The 12,965-nt window shown below is 45.2% G+C and overlaps 2 protein-coding genes across 2 annotated transcripts; one reads left to right on the forward strand and one right to left on the reverse strand.

Annotated features, from left to right (window-relative positions):
• Positions 1 to 2,026: 2,026 nt before the first annotated feature.
• MAM_00262 (Major facilitator superfamily domain, general substrate transporter) lies at positions 2,027 to 3,752 on the forward strand (the record flags this gene model as incomplete). Its single annotated transcript, XM_040819061.1, has 2 exons — positions 2,027 to 3,362; positions 3,442 to 3,752. 2 exons carry the CDS (start codon positions 2,027 to 2,029, stop codon positions 3,750 to 3,752), a joined length of 1,647 nt encoding a protein of 548 aa, XP_040682326.1.
• Positions 3,753 to 4,171: 419 nt separating this feature from the next.
• MAM_00263 (AMP-dependent synthetase/ligase) lies at positions 4,172 to 7,606 on the reverse strand (the record flags this gene model as incomplete). The annotated part of the gene is made up of 1 exon (XM_040819062.1): positions 4,172 to 7,606. The coding sequence occupies one exon, from the start codon at positions 7,604 to 7,606 to the stop codon at positions 4,172 to 4,174; it is 3,435 nt and encodes a 1,144-aa protein (XP_040682327.1).
• Between the last annotated feature and the right edge of the window lie 5,359 nt (positions 7,607 to 12,965).

Here is a 12,965-nt window from a genome sequence, read left to right on the forward strand (position 1 = left end):
CCGATCAGTTAGGAGGTTAGGTCAGTCGGGAGGTTCCGATCAGTTAGGTTTCGATCAGTCAGGAGGTCAAGGTCAGTCGGGAGGTTTTGGTCAACCTGAAGGGCTTGTACAACCTTGATCCATTCAGGTTGCGCCTCCACAATAGGGCTAGCCTGGTTCTCTCGTCAGCCTAATCAGTCGCATAGTTGCGCTGTAGCTGATCTGCATGGCTCTGGCAGCGGCAAGTCAGCTGGCTGGTCACGGTATTGGAGGTTTTCGAAATTGCTCCAAGGCTGAGCTGGGCCAAGTTTTAGAAATTCAGTATTCTAGGAGAAAATGGGGCCCGTTTGCTCCCGTGGCAATCGGGCAACTATTACCCAACAGTAGATAGACGCCTACTTCTTAGGTCAACAAAGACAGGATCTTCATTGCCTAGTTTGCTTCGCCTTCATCAAACTGTCTATTGATACTCGAGGATACTTTGCCATACCCGGAAAAGACGACGGTCCTAGCGTTACACGGATGTTGGTGACGCGAGGGCTGTAGTCACGAGAAGGGCACCGGACCACTGACTATATAAAAGCATCAGGCGCGACGGCGTCTGCTCTCCGGATTTCTAATACTCAACTTGGCGTGTTGTGTTACTTCAGTCTGGTAACTTGTGCTCTGGCCACGCTATTATTTTGCAAGACATGTGAAGTTGTTCAGATTGCTTCAAGCCCGGCTGTCAGTCTGGTGACGCATAGGCTGACCTGGGGGTGCTCCACTAAAATTTAATTGGCCAAGACGACGATTAAATAGTCGAGTACGTACCTCCTCGATGGAGTTGGAAAAACTATAGAACAAAGGGCTTCTTCTAGCTCTCGCACTAGAAGCCAGCTTAAAACAAACGCTAAAATCCTCCTTTAATACTAGACTTGGAATCCTTGCACTTGATCAACTTTGCTTGCCATGTTATGTGTATGTAGTTTTCATGTTGAAAAGTACAAGTTCATCGGATGAATCAAACTAAACACACTAGATTTGATCCGAGGCTCGGCCGGCTTTGATGACGATACGGACAGTCTTTTGGAATGTGCCGATGGTGAGCGTATGCGCGCGTGCACAGCCGCCGTCATTGACTCGTCGTGCCGACATAGCTCAAGCCCTACATGGCCGTCTTCGACAATCTACAGCAGCAGCATCGGGATGACGGGCGAAAAGTATGCCGAAACACATGCCCCGTTCCGTCCCTCGGATTGAGCAGACCCCATCTCGGCAGACTGGCGGATTTGCCGTGCACAAGGTAACTACTACCTACTATACCTCGGATCCGCTGGTCGCTCAAGGATGTCTGTGTCACTCGCAGCGATTCCAGTAACATCTACGGAGCAGAGTCCCGGGGAGGACCTTGAAAGGATCTGATCACGGTAAATCAGTCTCGGCGTAAAGCATAGAGCCGTAGAGCACAACGCCGGCAATGTGTCATTCGACCTGTTGCTCAAGTGAGTGGTCCGATGCCAACGACGACAAAAACTGTCGCCGTTTAACCGAACGAAGCCTCATCGCCATTGACGTCTTTGTCTGGCACGAGCGAGAGGGGTTTGTGCGGGAGTTTTGGGAGCTAAGGGGAGACAATCATCAGCAACCCTCCCCTTCGCCACGCTGAACGCATGAGCTCTTAAGTGCCTAAATTCAACTGGTTACGTGCCAATTGGCAGTCACGCATATGGGAGCTGTCACGCGGCAAATAGGAGGCGTGCCACAGCACATGAGGAGTCGCTTCCGGCTACGCCATCTCTGGTGCATCGCGTCACAGCAGCTGAGCATCGCCAGACGCCAGTCGCTGCTTGGGTGTCACAATAATTCGTACGACCAACACTGACTAATATTCTGATGTGCCCGAGACAGTTTCCGTCATTGTCTCTTGAAAACAGGATTCCTTAAACGGCGCAGAGCGCCCCCTTGAAAGAATCCTGTTTTCGCCCCGTGCCTTTTCCCATCTCTCTGGTTGACAACTTGCCTGCGCTGTCCCCGGATTCCTCTGGACAAGAACTGGTTTGACGCGATGCCAAACGAAAGCAGGATGATGGAGAGCCGCACGGCCGAGACCACACCGTTGCTAGGCGCTCCAGCCGCGAATAGTGTCTTCAAGAACTGCAGTCATCGTGGCCGCGGACAGGAGGATGGGGTCCCCGTGCCCGACATCCCGTTCCCAAGGCTGGCCCTCGTCATGACCACGGCTTGGATCGGCGTCTTCCTCGGTGCCATGGACGAGACCATCATGGCCACCCTGGCGGGCCCAATCGCAAGTGACTTCCAGTCGTTGCATCTCCTGCCCTGGCTTGCCACTGCATACCTCCTTTCCAGCGCTGCCTGTCTTCCCGTCACGGGCCGCCTCACCGACATCTTTGGCCGCGGTCCCGGCTTGGTCTTGAGCAACGTCCTCTTTGGTGCCGGGAATCTCATCTGCGGCCTGTCCACGGATCCGCATGTCGTCCTCGTCGGCCGCCTCGTAGCTGGTGCCGGCAGCGCCGGCCAAAGGAGCATCGCCAACTTTCTGGGCTCTGACCTGATCCCGCTGCGCACCCGAGGCATCGTCCAGGCTGTTTCGAACGTGTTTTACGGCGCCGGAGCCATGATCGGGGGCGTCTTTGGCGGCGTCTTGAACGACCACACCGTCCTCGGCTGGAGGCTGGCTTTCCTCATCCAGGTGCCGCCGGCCTTGGTCTTGGCCGTCGCCGTCCTGGTGCTCGTCAAAGTGCCCCCCCAGCAGTCACAGCAGTCGTACATCTCGCGCATCGACTTCCCCGGCGTCTTCACGGCCTCTTCATTCATCGTGCTGCTGCTCCTGGGCCTCAACTCGGGCGGGAACATGGTGCCTTGGACGCACCCCTTGCCCCTCGCAGCGATCCCCCTTTCGCTGGTGTCATTGACGAGTTTTGTGTGGTGGGAGCAAAGGGCCAAGCACCCCATCATCCCCGTCAAGCTCTTGCTCGATCGGACCATCGTCTCGGCGTGCCTGACCAACTTCTTCTGCGAGCTGGTCCTCATGGCCGCGCTCTTCTACGTGCCCCTCTACCTCCAGGTGCTCGGCGAGTCGACGACCACGGCCGGCCTCAGGATCCTGTCTTCCCCCGTCGGCGAGTGCCTGGGCGCCCTGGGTGCGGGCTACATCATGAAGCAGACGGGTCAGTACATCCGGCTGGGCGTCCCCGGCCTGTCCGCCCTGACCCTCGGCACCGTCATGTTCGTGCTCCAAGGCGAGCGCAGCCCAGCCTGGCTGACGAGCCTGGCCTTCTTCCTCGTGGGAGCCGGCTACGGCGCCGTGTTGACGACGACGCAGATTGCGTCCATCGCTGCCGTCGACCACTCGCAGCAGGCGGTGATAACGTCGGCCATTTGTGAGCAGCGCCTCTCCTCCCTCTCCTCCCCCCAAACAGCCGTTGCGCTCTTGCACGCTAACGCCTCTGGTCACTGCAGACTTCATCCGCAGCATAGGCGCCACGATTGGGATAAGCGTAGCGTCCCTCGTGTACCAGAACGTCTCTGCGCGACGGCTGTGGGCGAGATTCGGCGACAGGCAGGATGCTGCGGACATGATCGATCGTGTTCGGGATAGCTTGGACGAGCTGAGACGCCTGCCGGACGCGTGGCACGACGGCGTCATGGCGGCATTCATGGAGGCCTTTCGCGGCGTGTGGCTGATGCTGCTCTGCTGTGCGGTGCTCGGGCTCGTCAGCGTCTCGCTGCTGAGGCAGCATCGACTTTACACCACGCTGAACAGGTGCTGAGGTGAAGTACGCGCGGGCAAGAGACGGGCGGGAGACGCGACCAGAGCACCTGATTGCGCGTCTACGGCGGGAGCTCATGTTCTTCACGCCGGCTATGGCGCGCGTGGGCTCCAACGTGTTCTTGTACGATACTATCTTGGGCGTTGTGACATCATCGTGGCCCGCGGGTCTTTCTTGAGAGAAGGGGAGACTTTCGGGTGTTTATCTGCTCATCTACAGCTGTGGTGGCGCTGGTGCGGCGAAATACATTTTGTTTCTTTTGCGATGCAAAGTCTCCTTGCGCAGTGTAGGGTCCGTTCCGATCCATCATGCTGGTCGCCGCTCGATGCCGCCGGTAAGCATGGCTTCTAATCATCTTGCTTGCAGGCAGAGGTTTGTTCTGAGACTTGACCGGATACTCCTTTGCCCCATGTTGCGTCTCAGTTCCAGTACGTCAGCTTGGATCGAGTGACGATGGCAGGGTGACGCTCGCCCTGGGTACCCTTCCACGCCCTTCTCTCTGCTCCATGATCGTCGTCAGCGTCCTCGACAGGGTACTTGCCACCGGCGTCTGAGGGGCTCGGACACGCCCCGTTGAGCGGGAGGGCAATGAACCCGACACTGCAGAGATACTGTACACAGCGTCGCACGGCCGCGCCAACCTCGTCCACGGCACGGGAGTCCGCGTCCGGTATCCTGGCGGGACTGCCGAGGCTCGGTCCCAAGAGGAGCTGGATCCCCCACAGAGGGTGCGCTTCGAGCTCCCGCTCAAGCTCGACGTGGGCGTGGGCGATCCACGAGTCCCAGTCCAGTTGGCGTAGAGCGAGCTGCGCTTGTGACTGGACGGCCTGCCAGAACAGATGCACCGGCAAGCCGCGGTTCATCTCGTCCAGGACCACGCCCGAGCCTGCTCCGGGCCCGGGGGCCTCCAAGTCCGAAGCGACGGGCTGGGGAGACACACCGTCGGATGCGCACGCTTGTGCCCTGTGAGCGATCCGCCTCGCCACGTAGCTGACTTCTGCCATGTCCACCCAGTAGCCCGGGGGGTCGGAAGGGAAGGATCCCATGCGGACCGCGCCCGCGACCAGCTTCCAGATGAAGTCGTCCGTGTTGGAGAGGCCGGTGACCTGGTCGCCGACAATGTAGCCGGGCTTGATGACCGCAAAGGTGCGGCTCCCGCTCGCCGGACTCGGGCTCGGCTCGTCTTGTCCGGCGCGGGACCGGGCGTTTTGACGCAACAGGCGCCCTGCGGCCAGCGTCAGCCGCTCCGCCACGTACTTTGTCTGGCTGTATCCCTCGGACTCGTCGAGAGCCCGCAGGTACTCTGCGTCTGACTGGCCCTGGGCTCGTCTGATGCCGCCAGATACGAGGATGAAGGCTCGGAGACGCTCAGACCCGAGGGCAGCCTCGAGCAGGTAGAAGGTCGAGATGACGTTTGCGCGCTCCAGGACGTCGTAGCCGGCGCTGTAGTTGACGACGGCCCCGTTGTGGATGATGACGTCGAGGCTCGACATGTCGGCCCATCTCTCCGGCCGCAGTCCCAGCCCCGCCTCCGTCAAGTCGCCGGGCCAGACCTCGATGCGGGCCAGCGCGCTCGGCTGCCACCATCCGGCGGTGCTTGCGGCCCTGCGGATGCGTTCCTCGGCGAGGCCGACGTCTGCTGCTCGCACCAGCACCACGACCTTGTTCACCCACTGGCGCTGAAGCAGCTCGCCGAGGATGTGTGTCCCCAGATACCCCGTCGCGCCGGTCAGTAGCACGCGGGAGCCCCGACTTGTACCTGACGGGGACGGAGCGGCCCGAGGACGAACGGACACGAGGCCGAGTCTTGCCTCCCACGCCCTCAGAACGGTCGCCACGTCCGTCCGGGCCTCGTCGCCTGCGTGGCCGTTCCCGGGCTGTCCCAGCAGCGTTGCGAGATGCTGGATCGTGGTCTCTCGGCGTAAGAGCCGTGGCACCTTGGTGGCCAGACCAAACTCCCGACTCAACGCCTTGGAGAGCAGGATGGCACTTAGAGAGTCTCCGCCGCATTGAAGAAAGCTCTTGTTTGTGTAGACCTCGGCCGCCTCTACTCCCAGCACCTCGGCCCAGAGTCGCTGGAGTGCCGATTCGGCGTCATTACGTGGCAGGCTATGGCCCTGTCCTGGGAATGCACGGCACTCCAGCAAGTCGCGACTGGGTATCTGCGATGCCAGAGAGCGCAGCAGCCTCCGGTCTACTTTTCCCGACTGGGTCAAGGGCACGTCTGACAGTTGGAGGTACAGAGACGGCACCATGTACTCGGCAAGCACGGAGCTCAGAGCACGACGCAGCCCGGGCCAGAGACCGTCCAGAGACGCGTCGGGTGCGTAGACACGGATGCACGGTAAGCTTGTAGACGTGGCCAAGGGCGTCCGCGGCAAGCAAGCGGCGTCGTCGTCGACGTGTAAGAAGCACGAGATGCTCACGCCGTCGTTGTTCGTGGCCGAGTCGACGGGCTCGACGACGACCTCCCTGATGCGGGGGGCGGGCGATTCGACGTCCCCCGACCGAAGGTGGTTCCAGATGCAGAGCTCGACGGCGCTCAGGTCGACGCGCTGGCCTCGGACCTTGACGACGGCATCCTTGCGGCCAATGTAGTCCAGCGTCCAGTCCGGGTTGTTCCGCACAAGGTCCCCGGTTCTGTACAGCCTGCCGCGTCGGCCGGGGACGCAGCCGTGCCCGCGGCCCAGCCACGCCGGATCAGCTGCAAAAGACGCCTCCGTCTGCTGCGGAGCGCCCAGATAGCCCAGTGCCAACATGGGGCTTTCCACCAACAGCTCCCCGACGTCGCCGAAGCCGCAGAGGGCATCTGGGTCGTCGGGCTCAACGACCCAGCAGTTCCCCGGGTGCCGGGAGTTGATTTGCGACCTCGTCCACTTCCTATCCACCAGGGGCGCGAGGGCAACGACGGGACACTCCGATGCGCCGTACCAGCTGAACAGGCGCGCGCCGGTGCCGAACAAGGGGCCGATTCGGGACGTGAGCGGCTCGCCCGTGAGCACAATGGCCCTGATGGGCGTCGAGACGACGGCCTCGGCCAGCACGGACATGAAGACGGACGGCGTCGTGCAGATGTAGTTCGCCCGCATTCTCCGCATGGCCGCGACGGGGTCGTGCATTCGCTCCGTCTCGGAGGGAACGCAGAGACATCCGCCGGCGACCAGCGTCATGAAAATCTCATGCAGGCTGACGTCGAAAGCCAGCGACGAGAACTGGAACAGCCGCGACCCCGGGCCAAGCTGGAGGATTTGCGACCCGCTCACGGCCGCGGTCGAGACGCATTCCGGGCCTAGCATGACCCCCTTTGGCGATCCGGTGCTGCCCGACGTGAACACGACGGCTGCGACTCTTGCGGGCGTTGGCTGGTCCCGCTGCTCCGTGGCCGCGGGCGGCTCGTCTCCGAGGCCGAGCTCATCCACGGCGAGCGCCGGCACCGCGGTATCCACCGTGATCCTGACCTCGGAAGTCGTGAGAATGCACGGCGGATCCAGCATGTCCAGGATTTCGGCAAGCCTGCCCGTCGGCGTGTTCACATCCAGCGCAGCTATCCCCCAGCCTCCGCTCAAGGCCCCGAGCATGGCCACCGGCATCCATTTCGACTTGCTCATCACAATTGGCAGCACCCTTCCGTGGCGTGGGCAGACGTTCCGAGCCAGATGGTCGGCCAGACTACACACCAGATGCACGAGCTGCCCATAGGTGTAATCGCCGTCCCAAGCGGCGACGGCTGGCTGATCGGGCTGCGAGCACGCGCGCTGCGCAATCAGCTCGTGGACGCTGACGCAAACCGCGTCAGGGACTTTGGCGTTGCGAGCCCACAGCCGGTCGAGCTCTGCTGTCGTGAGTGAGGGCATAGAGGTTTGAAGAGCGGCGACGACAATTCAGCAGAGTCAGTGCAGGGTGAGGAGATCACGGAACCGGCTTCTGCCAGCCCACGATTTCATTCAAACTCAAGGAAGTTCCGGACGACAACAAGTCTGTGCTTCGTGGCAAACTCACCACAGCTGGATGGACTCTGTGCTGTTCGGGGGGGGGAAGGCGCGACGCTGCACTTGGGTTAGGGTTACATGCACGGATAGCCCAACGGTCAGGCCCGCTCGCCCGCAGTAGCCGGCCCCACGGAGGCCCCACGGGAGCCACGCGCGTCGTAGATTTCTTGGCGCGCGCTCCCGCGGGGTCGCGGGTGCTGCCGCCTTCGCCTTCCCTTTTCGTTATACATACGGTCGCACATTAGCTCGCATCTGCAAACGCTGCTACTATAATTTTCCGATTTTCTAATTTTTAGATTTTTTAAAAGTATAGAGTTATATAGAAAAAATTCCTTCTACCTTAATATATAAATTAAACTTTATACTATAATTATTCTAAATTTATATTAAAACTAGTTTTATATTATTTTTAAATTATTTCTAAATTATTTCTAAATTATTTTAAAATTAATTCTAAATTAATTCTAAATTAATTTCTACTTTAATATACTAAGACTATATAAATAGCTTAAAAGTCTTAGAGAGACTATTTAATAATCTCTTTAATATAGTATATTTTATAGAGATATTTTATCTTAAGTTAATAAGCTTTTTAATAAATAAAATAAAAATACTATTAGCCTTTAAATATTATAATACTAGCTTTTAGCTTAAAGGCTTTTAGGTATTTCTAGAGTATATATAAAAAGCTTAAAGCCTTTATATAAAGAGATTTTAAAACTATTTATATAAAAAATACTAATTAAATTAATTTACTACTTTATTAATAAAATTCTTTAGTAATATAATTAGCAACTAGTAAGCTTATATATACTAAAGATATAGCTTTCTTACTAGAGATTAATATAGCAGCAAAATATATAAATTATAAATTAACTTATTAAGTAGATTTAATTCTACTTCTTTTTCTATAAATATTCTAATTAATTAATTCTTTAGAATTTATAATAATATAATAACCTTTAATATTTATTATATACTATTTATAAAGTTTACTAATAGAATTATATAAAAAAGTATATTTAAATAAAGTAAAAGTAAATTTAAATTCTTTCTAAAGTAATTTAATTTCTTAAAAAGAACTTAAAGTAAATATTAGTAATTTATAAATTTAGTTATAAATATCTTTACTACTATATATAATAAAAAGTATAAGTACTAATTTTATAAAATTAGCTTTATAACTTTTATTAAACTATTTTTCTAGAGAAAGTTTAATACTAAAGAGAAAGTAATATATAGTATTATATTAACTTTTAAGTACTTAAGCTAAATTTTTTATAGTACTTAAATAAATATAAGAAACTTAAGAAATATAGTATTTAAATATATATATATATTAATATATACTTATACTATATTATTTAGTTTTACTATAGTTACTTTACTATAACTATACTAAGTATACTTAAGTAGTATTTATTTATAGTTTAATACCTTAAAATATAGCTATTCTTTATAAAATTAAATTATAGTATTAAGATTATAAATTAGCTAAATATACTTTATTTATTAAAGGCAATATTAAAGACTAAATTACTTTTTATATAGTATATATACTTTTTATTTAAAATAAGTTTACTAACTTTATTACTTTATAAAATAGCTATAAAATTTATATATAAAGAAATTATTAGTATATTAAATCTAGAATTTCTATAGACTTATATTATATATAAAATACTTTAAACTAAAGTATTCTACTAAGTTCTAATAATAATATAGCTAATTAATAAGCTCTATATAATATACTTATACTACTTTATAGAATTAATATTAAATTATTTCTTACTAAAATTATAAATAAATAGTGTATAAAATAGCTAGAAGAGCTAGGATATTTTAATTACAAACTTAATAATTTTTAAGGTAATTTACTTCTATAAAACCTTGAAAGGTAAATATAAAACTTTTAAAATAAAGAAATTAATAGTAGCTAGTGCTTTTATCTCTTCTAAATAAGTTACTATTTCTTTAAGCTACTTTAGGCTATAAGTATAACTTATAGAACTTTTTATTAAAAAAGACTCTACTTACTCTTTAAGCTATATAGTATTATTAGCTATAAAGCTTATAAAAAGTAAATTATTAAAGCTTATTAAACTACTCTACTTAATTAAGTAAATTAGTAAAGCTAATAACTTTATATTTAAAGAGAGTATTATAGTTAAAAGTAAATTAAATATACTTAAAGTTAGTAATTATAGTAAATTAAATTAAGTCTTATTTATATTCTCTTATTATAAATATAGAAGATAGAAATATATCTAAATTAATATATAGCTATCTTTAATATTTTATTTATATATATTATTTTTATAAAATAAGTTAAAGACTATATATAATATAGTATATATTTAAGGCAGAAGTTAAAGTAATTTAGCCTACTTAAACTATATTTATTTAAGCTTAAAAGAGATATTATTATTAAATTATACTATAAAGCTTAGTTAAATATATTTATTTATTTATTGCTTTTTATATAAAAGTTTATTATTAATATTTAACTATAAAAGTAGCTAAAGTTTAATTAGACTTAGTAGAACTAGTTAGTATAAATATAGAAGCTAGTCTTAAATTAGTTTATAATTAATTTATATCTCTACCTAGCTTATTTATTTTTTTAGAAATAAAAAAGCTCTCTTAAAAAGTACTAACTAATAGTAGTAAAATAAGCTAGTAGTAGTAGAATAAGCTAAATAAGTAGTCTAGTTAAATTATACTAAGAGTTTTTTTATATACTTAAGTAAGTTACTTATAATACTTTATTAGCTTTAGCTTAAAAGTTCTTTCTAAAGTTACTTATATAATTTTATTTTATTTATATAAATAAAATATAGTAAGAATATTATTAAGCTTTTATTTATCTTAATAAATTAAAACTAAACTAAGACTACTATAAATCTAGTTTTAAATTAATTTTAATTAGAACTACCTAGAAGGTACTATAATAGAAGTAAAATTAAGTATTTAGATATTAACTTTAAATCTCTAAATTAATTTTAATTAAAACTACTTAGAAGATACTATAGTAGAGGCAAAGTTAAGTATTTAGATATTAACTTTAAATCTTATTATATATATAATATAATACCTTAGAGTAATATTTTTACTACTAGTTATATAATATTTTATAGTAAATAACTAGAAGAAAAAGACAGAATAAAGAGTAAATTAAGAAGAGAAAAGAGGGAAATTAAGAAAAGAGAGAAAGTAGAGAGAAGAATAAATAAGTATTTTTTTCTTTACTTAGTAATATAGAGAATACTAGTACTAGAAGGTAGTTAAAGCAGGAAATTAAGAAAAAAAAAGAAGTAGAGAAAAGAATAAATAAGTATTTTTTTCTTTACTTAGTAATATAGAGAATACTAGTACTAAAAAGTAGTTAAAGCTTAGTGCTTATATATATATTTTTAACTATATACTATAGAATTTAACTATAGCTAGTAAAGCTAGTAATAACTATATATATATAGAAATAAGCAGCCTCTATAAAGTAGCTAGCTTAAGTACTAGTTAGAAAAAAAAAACAAAAAAAACAAAAGAAAAATAAAAAACAAAAGAAAAATAAAAAATAAAAAATAAACTAATTAAACTAACTAAACTAATAAAAATATTTCTAAACTTTATAAAACTAGTTAAAGTAAGAGAGAAAGTATTTTATAGCTATTAGTATAAATTATTTCTAATTTAATTTTAATTTTAACTAACTTACTATATAAAATAAATATATAAATATTATAAGCTATATTAAGCCTTTAGAAACTTATTATATAGTATATCTTAATAGATAGAGCTTATGTAATCTAGTTGATTACTAAGCATAAGATAATAGGGATTCTTAAGGTATAATAGAAGTGACTTTATATATAGTATAAAATTGTATGTAATAGTATGTATTAAAGAGTGTAGTTGTAGAGGCTTAATTTCCTTTCTATCTAGTTAGGGGGAAGGAGGGTTATTTATAGGTAAATCCTATAGTAGGGCTGCCGGATTAGGCATAGATAGTGGCTTAAAATAACCTTAGAGGCTTAAAATAACTCTTGTGGCTGCTTTCCTGCTATAGAGTAGATTAGCCTTTATGGCTTATTAGTGTTTTTGTTGAATTCCAGCCAGCATTCCTCTCTTAACCTTATTTATATGTGCAAAGGAATGTAGGCATAAAGCATATTAAATCCTTGCATACAAAATGCATGCAAACGTTCCTTGTAGACAATTTGTGTGCTGCAGTTGTTTCCCTTATTTTTATAGGTGTTTTTTATAGTAGGCAGTATCTGCCGCTGACAAAGCCTCTAGAAACTTACTATATAGTATATCTTAGTAATTATAAAAAGGCTATCTTTATAGTATAGTAGCTATATAGTAAAAAGTATATTATTTAGTAATATACTAAGTAAATTCTATTAGCTAGAATTAGTTCTTAACTAGTTTATAATTATTTAGTAAGTAGTTTATACTATTTCTATATTTTTATTTTTATTCTTAACTTTATCTTTATTTTTATTTTTATCTTTATTCTTCTTATTCTTAGAAAGAGAGAGAGAGAGGGAGAAGCTTAGAGGCAGAGGCAGAAGCAATAGCAATAATAATAATAACAATAATAATTATAGCAGCAGCAGCAGCAATAGCAACAATAATAATAATAATAGCAAGAGTAAGAGCAGAGGCAAGAGCAAGAGCAGGAGCAGAGGCAAGAGCAAGAGCAAGAGCGACTAGGCAGGCAGCTTAGCAGCATTTTATTAAAATTAGTTTTAATCTCTTTTCTAATTACTTTATAAGTAGTTTAAGTAGTATATATACTATTCTTAGTTAGTAGTATATAGTAGCTACTACTTTAGTATTAATAGTAGTAGCTTTATTATATATAGTTTAAACTATAGTATTAGTAGTAGTAATAATAGCAGTAGTTAGCAGTATAAAAGCAGAAATAGAAATTGCCTTAGAAGGCATTATACTTTACTATATAAGCTTATATAGTATTTATAATAGCACTTAGCTATTAATATAGTCTAGATATTATTCTATATAAAATAAATATTAATTATTATATAACTAGTTTTAAACTATTTTCTATAGCAACTTATAAGCTAAGTTATTATTTAATTGCTTTTTATTATCTCTAAAGTAGTACTTCTCTAGGTTAATTTTATAAAATTAAATATAATAGTTTTAAAGTAATAACTTAGTTATATATTACTATATTTATAAGAAATAAATAAGAATT

Source organism: Metarhizium album (genome assembly GCF_000804445.1).
Source record: "Metarhizium album ARSEF 1941 chromosome Unknown scaffold_1, whole genome shotgun sequence".
NCBI classification, from domain to species: Eukaryota; Fungi; Ascomycota; class Sordariomycetes; order Hypocreales; family Clavicipitaceae; genus Metarhizium; species Metarhizium album.